General features: G+C 37.0%; 1 protein-coding gene across 2 annotated transcripts in view; it reads left to right on the top strand.

Annotated features, from left to right (window-relative positions):
- The window catches only part of SH3YL1 (SH3 and SYLF domain containing 1), a 45,546-nt gene extending 38,610 nt beyond the window's left edge, over positions 1–6,936 (top strand). For both annotated transcript variants that reach the window (XM_061210704.1, XM_061210705.1), the window contains 2 exons: positions 1,387–1,443; positions 6,075–6,936. In XM_061210704.1, the coding sequence (XP_061066687.1) occupies positions 1,387–1,443; positions 6,075–6,265 (248 nt within the window). In that variant the 3' untranslated portion in view covers positions 6,266–6,936. The remainder of the gene's footprint in view (positions 1–1,386; positions 1,444–6,074) is intronic.
- Positions 6,937–16,184: the final 9,248 nt, after the last annotated feature.

The following is a 16,184-nucleotide window of genomic DNA, read 5'->3' as shown; positions in this document are numbered from 1 at the left end:
AGTCTGATGAGCAGTAAATACTTTGTAGATTAGGTGATTTACTTTTTTTTTTTTTTTTTTTTGCTTTCAACAAAGCTGAAGAGAGACCTAATGGCACTGTTATCTGAATTTATAATAAGAATAGTAATTAATATTATCATTATATATTATTTTTAAAATCACATAGCTACTTATCACCAAAATAAAAAATTATAATAGTAATAGTTTATTATTTCATAAGTAATATTTTATTATTGCTATTGTTTTGATGATAGATCACTATGCGATTATTTTGTTTTTTTTTTACCTCTATCTTAGAAGGGACATACAAAATTCTGTTACATTCCTATAAAATATCTCTTTCTTGCCCTCTCTAGTTTTTATAACAACCAGCTTTCTTAACACCTATATCTTTAAAAAAGAACACTGAAATACAATTTTATGTTGAAACTATGTCATTCCAGAAATAATAGTCATCCTGTGTATATGAACTAATTTTTAAAAGTCTTGTCCACTTATTGAGATTCATTTCAAATAACGTTTTACTTTCCTGTTTAGTAAATTAACAAATTCATACTATATTTAAAGTTTTGATCAATGTGTGCTAATAATGATTATGATAACTCAATCTATAAGAAATTATTTAATAGATGATCGTGTTACATAAAATAAAATTTTAAAAGTAAATTTATGTACAAATTTTTGTTGTAGAAACTTACATAAAGTACAATATTAATACATTGCTAAAAAATCTTTGGGACAAATGAAATGAAAATATGATTTGAAGGTTAAAAGTTAAAAACATCTTGTTGATTTTCTTTAATGAATGCTGATGGGTTCAGATCACTATCCTATTTAGATCCTTTTATCCAAAAAGGGAGTGAAATGAATGTGAATTGATATTGAAATATGCTAAAAAGTACACCCTTAAGCTTACAGTTAACAATTTTAGGTATCAATTTAAAAACATACAAGTGAATACTTGCTGTTTAAAAATTATTTTAGATGTTAAGCAAGCAAGAATGTCTGAAAATCACTGGCTTGGGGATTACAAATTTTCTTATTCAGGTATTTTCTGGAAAAAGAGGTGCCTGTGTTTTTCATGAATGTGTAATTGCAAGGCCATGAGTTGTAGTTTATGTGCGTCTGGTCATACGGATATCAGACATTTACCATCTGCCTTACGTTTGGTCTATTTTCAGGTAGAAAATAGGAATACCTGAGGAATATTCCGGTATTCCTCTTGATTTAAAGATGATAAAATAATGGTATTTCTATCAGTTAGAGTGATTTAAAATATTTGCTTAACGGAACAAGCTTTGACATTCTTGGGTATTTTATATACTATATACTAATAAGTTTTCTAAATGTTCCCCCTCTTTTATTTATCTATTTACTTTTTTTCAGGTAACAGAAATGAATATAATCTCTATCCTGAACTTCCCAGCTACCGTGAGAGAGTTGGTAAATAAAAATATCTCTGTTTTAAAAATGATTCATAACCATCTTTTAATCACAAACTTCCTAATTAATCTGGCAGGTTGTGAAAATATCTGGGAAGTTGTTCAGCACCGCTTATTTGATTTATGGGGTATCCACGTTATCTTGAGAAGCACTTCATTTAAAACACGCTCCGCACGGTTAGAATGATTAAACTTGATAAGGTCAACAGACAGGCTGGACTTGCTTGGGGAAGGGGGCCCATCGGGACCTGAGGGATAAGGGATATTGGCTACAATTGAGCAGAGGCTGTGGTCCCCCCCCCTGACCAATGTGGATTCCCCCCAAGAAGGCCTTGGCAAAGTGACTCTGGGAAGTAGGGTTCCTTTTCTCAGATTTCTCTAAAGTCTGTACCTGTAGTCTAGATGCCTAATAAATGTTAGAAATATCTCTTAAAAAGCAATGAGGGAAAATGTCTAATAATAAGAAACAAAACCCTAACTGGGCTCTGGAGACAGAGGCTCTGACTTACAGCCAATACTCTCATTCACTGGCTGTGTGATCCAAACACAATGTTACTTCCCATGGTTGGGTGGTTGGTTGGGTTTTGCTTTTATATTTGAGAGTAGGACAATTTAAGTGGTATAAACAGCACGTAATAAGTTAATATAAATATTAATTTATTTTAGTTCTTTCTGAAAGTATAAGAGATTTTGAAGAAGAAAATGTAAGGAAAGATTTAAAGTCTATTTAAAAAATAAATCTTACTTTACATTACTGTGTGAAACAGTTAAATTCTTACCAAGGACTTCCTTACACGTGGTCTATCAGCCTTGCAGGGAAAAGTCACGACCCACAGTCCTGAGGCTCAAGTTGAAAACCCATTTGAGCGGGACATCTGGCTCCCCACAGCCTGTCCCTTGCCCACAGACGAGCTGCAATTTTGCACGGGCATAACGATAATTCTCCAGATTGTACGTACTTTTGCTTTGCACCCTTTGGAAGCTCCAAACCACCTTGTCATCTGGCCTCTCGGTGAAACAAGCTTGGAGCGTCCACAGCCCTGTTTACTGGGGTTTTTTGTAACTGAAGGTCTGTACCTCCTCGGCCAGCCTCCATCATCCTCTTCTCACCCACCCTATGACTGTCAGTGACACTTTGGGCACAGTGGACAGCTCTCTATTGTGGGGCTGTCCTGTGCTGTGTGGGTTTTAGCAGCCCCCATGGACTAAGCCCACTCGATGCCAGTAGTACCCCCTCCCCAGGTGTGACAACCACAAATGCCCCAGACTTTGCCTTTTGAGAACGGCTAGTCTGGTGGCCTCGCCTGGGAGCCTCATCCGGCTCACTCGCCATTGACCCTCACACTCCTACAGAGGACGTGGTCGCCAAAGTTATAGATGCCACACGTAGCCTGGAGGGACGTGGGTGCTAGGATCAAGTCAGCCACCCAGCTCATCACTGCAGTAAATGTGAAAAAAAACCAAAGCTGTGTTCTCTTATTTCTGGTTGCTTCTTGAAGGGGACCTTCCAAAGGCTGAGATTCTTCTTCTGAGTCATGTCTTGGGCCAGATGTGTTGGCTACATATGGGTTACATTACGCAGGCTCCGCTGAGAAGTAAAATAGCAACATCCCGTGGATGCAGACTTGCTAATTATGAGCCTCAGAGCAGCTGCCAATCACCAAAGCTGATTGTAATCTGTTTCCTGTTAAGTGTAGCCCTGATTTGGGAGAGAAAAATAACCTCTATTTGAATTAAACTTGAATATTTTGATGAAAATGGTCAATTGCTTCAAAGATCCTCCAGATTTTTTTGAGTGCAGGAATATAAAACTTGAAGTCATATATTACTCAGAAGGAAGGCGTCTGTGAACACTGGCTGCTATAGTAACCCAGTGGGCTTTGCGTCCATGGTTTCCAGGGTGGTCACCCTTCCTGGAAGAACATATCTCCTTGGCTCACCTTTTCTAATGAATTTTTGTGTGGGCATTAAACTTCTCCTTATGGAAATTATCACAAATATTTACAGTAAAGAGGAACTTTAAGTCAATTTGAGCTTATTGAAGAACAAGCTAGCAGCAAGGCATGGCACTGAGTGGCCTGTGAACGGGTCCCTCCTGGGAGCACCTGCCCTTACTCGGGCCCGGCTCACTCCTTTGTTTTCACATGAATGAACTTTCCCAACAACCCCTCAACTCCCGACTCTCCTACACTCCTCCCAGGAGGTAGAGGGATTTGCCTGACTGTCTGCCTGTCTTAGCCATATTCTTCACTAGCTCTACCAGCCATGACACCTCCCTCTCTGCCTCACCTCTGTTCGAAACTCGAGTGGGAAGAGGAACGCTGACTATTGGCCTCCTCAAACCCAGCAGCACTGCCTTGTCCTCTGCTGCAACTCAGAACCATCTGCTTTGCCCTTCTACCCATCTTTCCCATTATCTTATTTGGAAACTACAATTCAGAGGCAATGGCAACCCCTGGTCGGGGGGCAGGGATTGAACCAAGTCTGTGATCCCCTCTGTCTTTTCTTTAGGTCATAATATTGTTCTTCCTCTAATTTATTCATCGTAAAATATATTTCTAAAACTGCTAAAAACAAATTCAGTTATCAGTGATTACCAGGGGTCATCAGCATCGGATATTCTTATTATTTGTACAGTCTGGATAACTCAGTGATACAGGAAAATATAATAGTTCTCCTTGAAAGTCTGCCTAACAAAAGTAAAATGCACTGATGAATCCAAGTTCAGTCTGTTGAATGCAATTTAAGACTCATATGGTTGCTGAGGACCCTGGGGTATAATCTCAATAGTGATTAAGATTGCCCGGAGACAGACTTCCGAGATTCAAATCTCACCCCCTTGGGCAAATCACTTAACATCTGCAAGTCTCAGGTTCGTATTCTGTGAAGCGGGGATGCGGGAGCTGCCTCCTAGGGAGTGAGCAACGAGGGTGCTGATGACAGTGCCCGGCTCAAGGAACAGGAGCTGCTCTTATTATAGCCACACTGAATGACACCTGTTATCATGGTGATCCCCATTCCTATGCATCTTTGATTTTGTACTTAGTGCTACAGATGTGTACATGTGTGGCAGCTAAGATGGCTATGGCTTCCAGAACATTCCCTGATATTCACAAGCACCCTTTTTTTACGTGCTTCTTTCTATTATCCGAAATGTCTGGGAGACAAGAGGTGGAGGAGGAGTTACTCAAGGGTTTTCATTAATTAATATAGGAAAATAGTTTTCAGAATGATTTTTTTCTTTAACATTAACTTACATTCTTCTGATCTAATCACAATGAGGCATGGCATTTCTGCACGTCCCATCTCAATGTAGTATTATAGCTACTTTTCAAAGTACATAGTAATGACTGTTCATTCATATGTGTTAGTAGTCATTTAGCTGGTTTTGATTTTATCCAGACTATATCAAAATTTTATTCTTTTAATGACATACTTTTAATCTCATTTCTTAAAGTTAACAGGTTAAAAGTAAATACAGTATAAAATATAAAAATATACAGAACTTTTCTGTTTTATAGAAAAAAACTGTACCAGTAATATCGCTAATATAATTAATTATATTAGTTATTATTGAAGTTATTTCTTTAGGAGAACTCAACTACGTGGCTCATGCTTTATTGAAAGAACTGTAGCACCATCTTGTGTGAGATTCACATTCAGTGCTTCAGTAAATGTAGTTTAACTAGAGTGTTGACTATTTTCATTTCTTACTAATAGGGCAAGGTCACTTTATTTTTTCTTATTATAGTATTATAGGCTCAAATAAGTAACTGGATTTAGAATTTGGTTATTTATATTTTCAGTACAACTGTACTGAGATGCATTTAACAAGCATCTAATTGCACAAAATTATATGAAACATGGAAATACCAAATTCCATGTAGCTGAGTACCCAGAAAGTATGTTTCTTTAGATTTCTTATGATGCTATACAGTTTGTAATATTTAATGTCTTTTACTCATGTTACCCACTCAATTCTCAAGGTATTTTTTTCCCAATATGGGTTGAAGTTCTGATTAAATATATGTAGACGTGCTTCTTGATGTGCTAATTTGAATTTCATCTCTCTTTTGAGAGAAAGGATCAAGTAAGTACAGAAATGAAAACAGCCATAAAAGGCTGGGGAAAAGAAGTGTCTACTGATGAAACAGCAAATGCATCCGAGCTGGAATCCTCATTATCAATGACCACAGAGCACAGTTTTTAAACTGAATCTTTTATGATACAATCAAGAGCATAAATATCAGCTTTTGTCTAATAGCTATAATTCATTGAAGCTACCATGACTATTCTATTAAAATTGGAAAAACAATAATATTATCTTATAGTTTAGTCAAAATTTAAACAATTATAACCACAAATATTTGCCAAACACCTATTTAAGTACATAGCAATATGCAGTTTGACTTGTGTGGATTTAGGAAATGTTATTACCAAATATTTGCTCTTTACAAAGAAGAAAAGCGTAAGTTTAATAAAATGATGAAAATCACACAGACCATGTGCTGTGAGTTCTGCTGGCCTCCGACATCAGAATACCAAGCCCTGAGTTGTTAATTTATATCTTACCTACACATACTTCCAGTCTTTCTCATAAAAATGTGAATAAATACTTTTTTCTTGTTTTAGGCAATTTGAACCAACCTATAGAAGTGACAGCACTATATTCTTTTGAAGGACAACAGCCAGGAGATTTGAATTTTCAAGCTGGAGACAGAATCACAGTTATATCAAAAACAGATTCACATTTTGATTGGTGGGAAGGAAACCTTCGAGGTCAAACTGGCATTTTTCCAGCCAACTATGTTACCATGAATTAAAGTTTATATTATTTTCTTCTTTGAGAATTACAAAAATATTATTACTATACTGGCAGGATTTACTATTCAGTCAAACAATGTTTAGTATAAGTTTAAAAACACCTCTGTTTATTCCATAAACTTTTATCCAGTATGTAAAAGATTTTGTTTATATATATATATATATAAATATATATATATAGAGAGAGAGAGAGAGAGAGAGAGAAAGAGAGAGAGTTACATATCTTTAAATACTTTCCACTGATTTTTATCACAGATACTATTTAATAGTTTAATATCCTCCAATTTATATGGTCATATTTCTTTTGTGTTCATTTTCAAACATCACTAAACATTTGATTTGGCTAGGTATATGATGACTTTATTTTATCTGGAGAATCTTAAGGATAGGGGCATGAATACCAATTTATATATTTGCAAAGTGACTAGAAAAGAATAAATCAGCTTAAATAGTGTATTAAGTAATACTTAGAGTTGTAGGTATTAACTAGAATATTAATCCTTAAAAATTATCTCTATACCTTCAAAAATTATATATAAGAAACACACTATGACAAAGAAATTCAACCACTATGCATTAAAAAAAGATGACATCTGTTAACTTTCCTTCTTTATGAGGTTACGCTTGTTCATTGGTAGCAGTAGAATAAAGTTATGTTGATATGGTTCCATTGTCCCTAAATAAATGTTTTTAAAATGCTAAGTTAATGTCTTGATTTTGTTTTTCTTATTTTCTTTTTGTAAAGTAACCAGAGGTCTGTGGTTGGTCTGGATGTTAAAACCCACCTCCATGACTATGCTACTAACCTCTTTTTTTCAGCTTTATTAATATATAATTGACAAAGTTGTAAAATATTTAAAGGGTACAACATGATGCTTTGAAATACATATGCATTGCGAAAGGATCCCCACTTAGTTAATTAACACATCCATCATCTCACATATTTACTTTTTGTGCGTGTGAGAACACTTAAGTTCTACTCTCTTAGCAAATTTCAATTGTATGATGCAATATCATCAACCATAGTCACCATGCTGTACACTAGATCCCCAGAACATATTCCTCGTAGAAACTGGAAGTTTGTATTCTTTGACCAACATCTCTTAATTTCACCCACCTCCTGACCCCTGGTAACCACCAATCAGCTCTCTGTTTCTAGGAGTTTGGCTTTTTTAGATTCCCATATGAGATCATACAGTATTTGTCTTTCTCTTACTGACTTATTTCACTTAGCATAATACTCTCAAGTTCCATCCATATTGTCGCAAATTCCAGGATTTTCTGCTTTTATTTATATACACCACATTTTCTTTGTCCATTCATCTGTTGATGGACACTTAGGGTTTTCTACTTTATCAGTATATAATGACATTCTTTGTTCTTATGACAGTATTTGGCTTAAAGTCTATTTTTTCTGATATAAGTATACATGCCATCTGCAAACAGAGATAACCTTACTTCTTCCTTTCCAATTTGTGTGCTTTTCATTTCTTTTTCTTGCCTAATTGCTCTGGCTAAGGCTTCCAGTACTATGCTGAATAGAAGTGGTGACAGTGGGCATCCTGATCTTGGAGGGAAAGTTTTCACATTTTCACCGTTGAGTATGATGTTATCTGTGTGCTGGCCATATATGAGCATGTTGTTTAATATCCACATATTTGTGAATTTTCCAGTTTTCTTCTTATAGTAGATTTCTAGTTTCATATCACTGTGGTCAGAAAAGATGCTTGATGTGATTTCAATATTAAATTTATAAAGAACTGTTTTGTGCCTAACATAGGCTCTATCCTGGAGAATGTTCCATGTGCACTTGAGAAGAACGTGTATTCTGCTGCTATTGGTCTAACATGTTACTTAAAGACAATGTTTCTTTATTGATTTTTCTGTCTGGATGATCTATCTATTGGTAAAAGTGGGGTATCAAAGTACCCCACTATTATTGTATTGCTGTCTATTTCTCCTTTTAGTCTATTAATATTTGCTTTATATATTTAGGTGCTCCTATGTTGGGCACATAAATAATTACAAATGTCATTGCCTCTTGTTGAATTGACCACCTTATCAGTATATAATGACATTCTTTGTTCTTATGACAGTATTTGGCTTAAAGTCTATTTTTTCTGATATAAGTATAGCTACCTCTGCTTTCTTTTGGTTTCCATTTATGTGGAATATCTTTTTCCATCCCTTCACTTTCAGTCTGCATGTGTCCTTAAAGCTGAAGTGAGTCTCTTGTAGGCAGCATATAGTTGAGCCTTTTTTTTTTTTAATCCATTCAGCCAGTCTATGTCTTTGGATTAGAGAATTTAGTCTATTTACACTTAAAGTAATAATTGATAGGTACGGACTTACTATTGCCACTTTGTTCATTGTTTTCTGGTTCATTTTGTGATTCCTTTGTTCCTATATTCCCCCCTTGCACTCATTCTTTGTGATTTGATACTTTTCAGAAGTGGTATGCTTAGATTCCTTTCTCTTCATCTTTTGTGTATCTACTGTAGATTTTTGCATTGTGGTTACCATGAGGGATTACATAAAACATCTTATATTTGTAACAGTCTGTTTTAGGTTGATAACAACTTAGCACACATATTAAAGCTCTGCGTTTTTACTCTCCCCCCCCCCCATTTTATGTTTTTAATGTTACAATTTATCTCTTTTACCTGTGTGTCCATCAACAAGTTCTTGTAACTATAGTTATTTTAATGCTTTGTTATTTAAACTTCACACTAGATTTATAAGTGATTTAACCACCACGATTAAAACAGTAGAGTATTCTGAATTTAACTCTAGCCCTAGACTATTGGCACAGCTTCCAGTTTTGATTCCTTGCTTCCACACTGCAGCCAAATGATACTTATGCTCCAGATTTTTATCCTGCTTTGTGTTCTTATAGACTTACATTTTATACATACATGTGTTGACTTTTTTATAACATAATTCTTAAGGCATGGAAAAAGAATGAAGACTCGCATTATCATCACCCAGCAAGAAATAAAACACTCTTCCCAATCTCCCTCCCTTTCTAACTCAAAGGTAATCATCATCCTGAATTAGCTGTTTATTAATTCCATATATTTCTTTATACTTTTATTACATATGTATGTGTCCCTAAGCACTATGTGATATTGTCTTGCATACTTGTAAGCTTACAAAATTTAAACTTTTAAACTTATAAAAATTATACAGTGAATGCACTCATTTGCAATGGGATTATCATAAATTATGATGTATACATTCAAGGAATTAAAAGACAAGGTGGAGAATTTCAGCAGAAAATTGACACTACAGGAGAGAAATGAAAAAATTGGAATTGAAAAATAGAATAAACCAAGAACACAATAAGTGGATTTAACAGTAATTTAGACATAGCAAAAAGAGAATCATTGAACTGAAGGTAGGTCTAAAGCATAGTGAGTTGAAAAAACTGAAAATACAGGAAAGACTTGTCTGCTCATTTTTCCACACTGATTGGATTACAAGACTTAATGGTATTTTTTAAATGTAGCAAGTTAAGCAATTTTTCTCACTTTTTTTTTTTTTTGCAGCTTCCCTGGCTGTTCTTTTTTGTTTATTTTCATGTGTGAACTTAAGAATCAACTTAACCATCTCCAGAAAAAAGACTTACTATTTTTTTAGTGGGATTGTGTTAAATTATATTAATAATATATATACATATATATAAAACGTAAGGAAAATTGTCATCCTTATGATGTTCATTTGTCCAAAGCAAGGATAATGGATGTCTTTCTATTTGTCCAAGTCTAATGTTGTTTTTAGAAGTGTTTTAAAGTCCTCACATGATATTTGCATATTTCCTGTTAAGGTTACATCTCGGCACTTCATCATTTTTGTGGATATCTTAGTTTCGCATCTACCTACTTTAAATATCTGATCATCTCATTTGTTTACATGCCTCCCGTTTCACCAAAGGTCCTTGAGGAGAAGACCAAGTCTTATTCAACTTTGTATTTAGTGCCCAGCAAAATGCTCTGTTACTGAATGAATTTCCCTTTCTCAATTGAGGAAAAGAAGAGAAGACTCAAGAAAATTAAACCGTTTGCCAAGGGTCACAGACTGTTAAAAAGAACTGGAACTTCAAATACACTCTTCTGAGTCTACAGAAACAGTCTATATTTAATGGAATTAAACAAAATCCTCCAACCATTATTCATATATCATATTTGTTTTACACTTAAGACTTCACTAGTAGTCAGCTCTTGTAAAAAAGATAAATTTTTTTTTCTCATCCAAGATGTTCATGAGCATTTCTTCAATATTATCTACAATTTGGAAATTTTATCAAGAGGTTCAATTAGAATTAAAAATACTTTAAAAAATAAAAAGCTAGAGGCCTAAACACCTTTTGAGTTTTGTCTTTTGCCATCTAGAGTATTTTCTGTACACTCTCTCTTCAATTTCAGTATTCCCATTTTCCTGCCTATTTAAGTACCTCGTTAATTTATGGTCACATTGAGTGGCCTGGGATCTGAGACTCAACATCGTGTGCTGTCAGTCAGGGCTGCATTTACAAAAGACAGCAGTAAATTTTAACAACTACCCCCCCAAGTGTTTCCAGCATCACCAGGCCTCTTCTTTTTGAAGTTGTGTCCCAACGTGGTCTTACCTTACTGCTTCTAGGAAAGGTAAAATGAGGCCACGGGGTTTCCTGAAAACACGCGTGACACAGTAGCCAACTCAGACCAGAGAGAGACAGCAGGCAGGAAGACGTCGACAGCACAGCCCGCTGTGGGGCAGTCAGGACGGCTGAGCGCAGAGCGCTGGACACCGAAAGGCATGTCTCCCTGCCTCAGAATGGGGCGCGTTTTAAATCCGTCACAGAGAATTCATCGACGCTCCCTCTTCCCGGAAGCTTGAAGTGTAGAGGTCAGATCCCTCAGTGCTTGGCATGGTTCTGTGGGTAGACATCGTGCTCAGCCGGTTACCTGCTCTAACAGCTTAGAGATTCACTCCTGAAGACACTGGCTTGGCAGGGCCCCAGGGAGGCCTGCATGAGCAAAGAGCCAAGCGCTTGGCACCTCATACGAGTTCAGTATTAGCTCACCCTTCCCGGGGCAGTACTGGCCGTTCTCACAGAGCACCTGTGTTATGGTGCACCCTGTTTTCCATGCAAAAGTCATGCACAGATTTTTTTCCTTTTTAGCTAAATTGAAAATTGAGTAAGTGATCCTTATGTTGCATAATAAAAAGCCTTGCACTTACCAACAGAAGGTAGTTCTTTAACAAAAGTACTCCATCATTCTAGAACCTCCCCTGCAATCAGATTTGCCCTAAAAGTAATGATAAAAATGAACAGGGCAATGCCTTCTACTATGGATATAACAATTTATTTCGTGGCTTAAAAATTAAAATAAATTTTACAGAACTACAAAGAAAATCCAGCCCATTCATTACAATAAAACGAAATGGTAACAAATGTACCACATTAATGCAAGATGTTAAAATCAGGGAAAACTGGGGGTGGAGGTGACGAGGACTTGGGAATTCTCCATACTAGGGGCTCCTTTTCTTCTGTAAACCCAAAACCTGCTCAAAAAGTAAAGTCTTAATTTAAAAATAACATGAAACCAATCCATTTGATCTTATAACTTAATCCACTCATAAGTAAATTTTAACAGCTGAGGAAAATATAATTTCTATTTTTATATGACAGTATTAGCCCTTGTTTTCAAGATTCAAACATCACTATAATTATAGCATGTAATTTAAACCTTTCAAGAAAATTAGAAGTTACAGGCTGAGGATATTCTGGGAGAAGACGTACCACTTTTTTCTTTCTCATAGGCAAGAGCTCCTGAAGGCCGCATGAACAAAAGCATGGATTTTGAAAGAATGTTCAATTCCATGTGAAATTGGATCAATAATAGAATTTCTGAGTCTTGGTCAATTTTTATCACAGCCACGTAACAAGCTTTTGGGAGGATTAAATGAGCTAATGGATGCGAAAACTCTGGAAACCTCCAAGGAGAGCAGCAGCAGGGCAGGGCTGGAAGCACTGGCTTCTTCCTCGGGGTGGGGGTGGGGGGGAGGGGGGGTTGTGGGGGGGCGGGGGCGGGGGGCCTTCCTCCACACACACTACCCCTGAGGGCCAACACTCTTGAGCTCTACGACAAATATAAGTCGGATCCGAGGTAGGGAAAAATGTTTGGAACACTTTAAAAGGCTATTTCCCACAGCATAAGGAAGATGCAAAAGGTCATGAATGTCTATTTTTTAATTTCACACGTATTCGAAGAATGTTCAACTGAAAGTTCCCACTGAAGTCATCTAGGAGCTAATTGATGACTACTTTGGGGTGGGGGAGAAATGCACCCGCAAACACAGTGGTGGTTTCGGTCATCCCTGTGAAGATGGGGCTCATCTAGTGGGCGGAGCCCATGTTCCCCTAGTGATACTGGCAAAAAATCTGTCCTGGATGAGATTCTTCGGTAACAGGAGAGTGAGCCCAGCAGTCAAGACTGCAGGCTCTGGATCCAGCCTCCATGACTGGGATGTCAGACAACTTATTTAATCTTTCTGTGCCTTAGTTGCCTTATCACTGACGGTCACATGAAGCACTTAGAACAGTGCCCAACACGTGAAAAGCTCAATAAATATTAGCACTTCTTTGCAACCAGAAGAATGTCTAGCTGACACACTGGCTTAACCAGCTTTTTCAAGCAATCGCTTGTACTGGCAGTTTAGATAAGCTATATCAAAAAGGGAAGAAACAATTCTCTTCTGCTCCAGAATGCGTTGTATGTATACTGGTGATGGGGCCAGCTCCTTAGACGCAGACAGGGATGTTTCCTCCAGGTTTGGTATTCACAATACCTCCTCAAAACAAAATTCTGCTAAGCCCGGGTCCTCCACGGGGCTGACCCCTGTAGGTTCCTCCTGCCACCTGCTGGGTGAGCCCCCAGCGGAATGAGGCTTCGGCACAAACAGCTTCACACCTGGCTCTGTTGGAAGGAGCCCCTCCCCCTCCTGTTTTCCACCCTTGGGCTGATTCCAGCTGCAGGGCGAGGAGGACTCTCAAGGCTAAAAGCGTGGGCGGGTTTTCTTTGCTCTTTGGGAGCTTCCCTCATTGATGGGTCAAATATGAATTACGCTGAAGATTTAACATGACGGTAAAAATTGTCAGTTACGGTAAGAGCAGGATACTGCAATCTCAATTTTAAAGAAAGTCATATAAAACATTTCAAATTTGAGCTTCACGAATATTTTCTCAAGCCAGGTGGCAGTAGTAAGTGAAAAAATAGACCTTTTATGCTCTCTTTCAAGACATTATGAAATAGTTTAACACAGCAAAAGAACAATCCATTGCTCTAGAAGTCTTTTGGAAACAAAAGTATTTTTAAAAATAGTTACTTTCTTAATTTTTGTTGTAAACTAATGAGAAATTAATGAGAAGTAGTGGTAAAATAATTGTGATTTTTTTCAAACACATGAGTTGGTATTTGGAGAATGGTTTAACATTGATTTTCTTAAATAAAACATTGATTTTCTTAAATAAAAACTTACCTTTAAAAAAAAACAAACAAACAAACAAAAAAAAAACTTACCTTTATCTTAGAGTAAATGACATCTACTCAAAATATATATGTTACTAACTCTTCATAAATCACCATTTTTTCTCACTTGGGAAATATCTAAGTTTTCATTTTGTAAAACCAAATAGCTACATTAAGATATGTTAAATTATTTTTATTTATAAAAAGTGATCTTTTTTTTGAACTCAGGCTTACATATAAATATTTCCTGTTTTTATTTATGTCAAATGATACCAATTTTCCATTTAAGATGCCAATACAAGATTTCCTTTTGAAAAGTGTTAAGTAACAGGGAAGATGGTTTTCTGATGTGGTAAAAAAACTTGTGAAATTATATATAAGTGACTGATGTTTGAGAAACAGTACCTTAGGAGATATAGGCACCCGCTTTTAAGAAATGTGGCAAATATCTGCTTCCTCTTAAACCTAGAATTTCACGAGAAAGATGCTGTTACTGCAGTAGAATTGTTTAGAGAGAACGTGTAAAAACGAATGACAGAGATCACTGTGAAAGTCAGGTTCCATGTTTGGTCTCCAGTCTACAAAACAAACAATGCAATGTACAGTCAATGAAACACATTACTGATTTAATTTCACTTAAGTTAAATTGGGGGGGAGACATAAAATAAACACAATCTGACAAATGCAATACTACAGACTAATGTTAATATTATGGAAAATTGGAATAATAATTGCCCTTCCTGACCCTATTTCTACTCAAAATTTTCATTAGCGTGTTGGATTTCACTATAAAGGTCTTGGTTATCACATTCTTAGATTAAGCAAATTTGGCAGGGATTACAAATATGTAAAATGACAGTTCAGTATATAAATGTGTTTACAAACTAGAGTAAAAGGGCAAATCTAATATAATCCAACTACAATAAACACAAGAGTCAGCATCTTCTTCCCCTCCCCACAGCCCATTCCCCCGGTTGAATAAATAAAGGTGGCAAAGGAATAGTTTTAAAAAGCAAACATGGCAATTCAAGAATTTCCATACTCTTAATTCACAGTCTATCTTCAGCAAGATATTGGGTTGGCCAAAATGTTATTGAAAAACCCAAATGAACCTTTTGGCCAACCCAATATCTATCTTAGGCAAAGGAAAGGAAGGAAATCTGTCTTCTCAAAATACGGTTTTCTCCTCTTGGGACCTGAGAAAAGTGGGCCAGCCTGACACTCTCTCCCTGGTTTGATCCTGCAGTGTCCTTCGGAATGCAAGAGTGTGATTAAGTGACTAACGTCAGCATGGATGCTGACGAAGTAAACCACACAGGTAAAAGCATGTGGGAGCGTCGGGCATTTCTGGGGGGCAACCAGGAGAAGATGGGCATGTCTGACTTGGAATCGTCTGGAGTTGGACAGGTTTTGTGCTTGTCTGGAATCCAATCTCTGTTATAGTATTTTTGGAAATGCCTCTCTATGTACAAGAACACAAATGAACATTGAAGGTCCCATGATGTTGACATTCACCTCCAGGGAGCAGTTTCCAGTAAATTTAACAGCAGTATTTGGAGATCACCATGTAAATAAAGCATCATTTTAAACTGCATCAAAGAACATGAAAGTGACATAAAATGAGAGGAAAAACCACAGAATGAAACTAACTGTGTTGCAGGTGTGTCACTGGAAGGGGAAGGAAGGAAAAGTGCTAACCTAACTTTAACAGGATTTTGACTGAAAAAAACAAACTTAAAATGATGCACTAGTCCTACACTGTAGTTAGTAAATGTGTTTGGTGGTGTGGGGTAACAATCATGACTCTGTGAGCACTAGGACTGAACAAACAGATAAACCCTGTGTTACAAGTACAGCAGGGAATAAGGCGAGAATGAGCCCTTGGTTTGGGATTAGAATCAGAGGCATCCCCACGAGCTCATGGGTTTTAATATGTGTACAGATAAACGGACGCAGGATGTCCACACCGTGCATTTCCAGCTCTGTCCCCTGAGAGAGCCCAGGAGCCACGGCACCCTGGTTGTCCTGAGCTCACCCAGCACCACGCCCCCCCCACACCCCGCCCAGATCCTGGCTTTGAAATACCATTAAAATACCATCTAAATATCAATTGAAGAATTGGCTGATTCCTGGGTTGGGGGCAGGGAAAATACAAGATGAGCCTGGGAAGTCTGTGGGACCAGAAAGTAAGGACATGCTCAGAAAGGGTCTGCAGATGTGGGGAGGGCCAGGTATGCGCTGGGGAGAGCTCCCAGTGACCTGAGCTTGAATAATCTGAGCAAAAAAATAATGAAAACTATCTATTATAACCCAGAAAACAAACACCCAGAGTCGATACTGATATAAATAATTGAATAAGTAAGTAAATGGGGAAGAAGGGCAGCTCTTCCGCAGGGAAGATTCT

Source organism: Eubalaena glacialis, chromosome 14 (genome assembly GCF_028564815.1).
Source record: "Eubalaena glacialis isolate mEubGla1 chromosome 14, mEubGla1.1.hap2.+ XY, whole genome shotgun sequence".
Lineage (NCBI taxonomy): Eukaryota > Metazoa > Chordata > Mammalia > Artiodactyla > Balaenidae > Eubalaena > Eubalaena glacialis.
The sequence above is the reverse complement of the archived record's forward strand: the minus strand, read 5'-3'. Positions and strand labels throughout refer to the sequence as shown.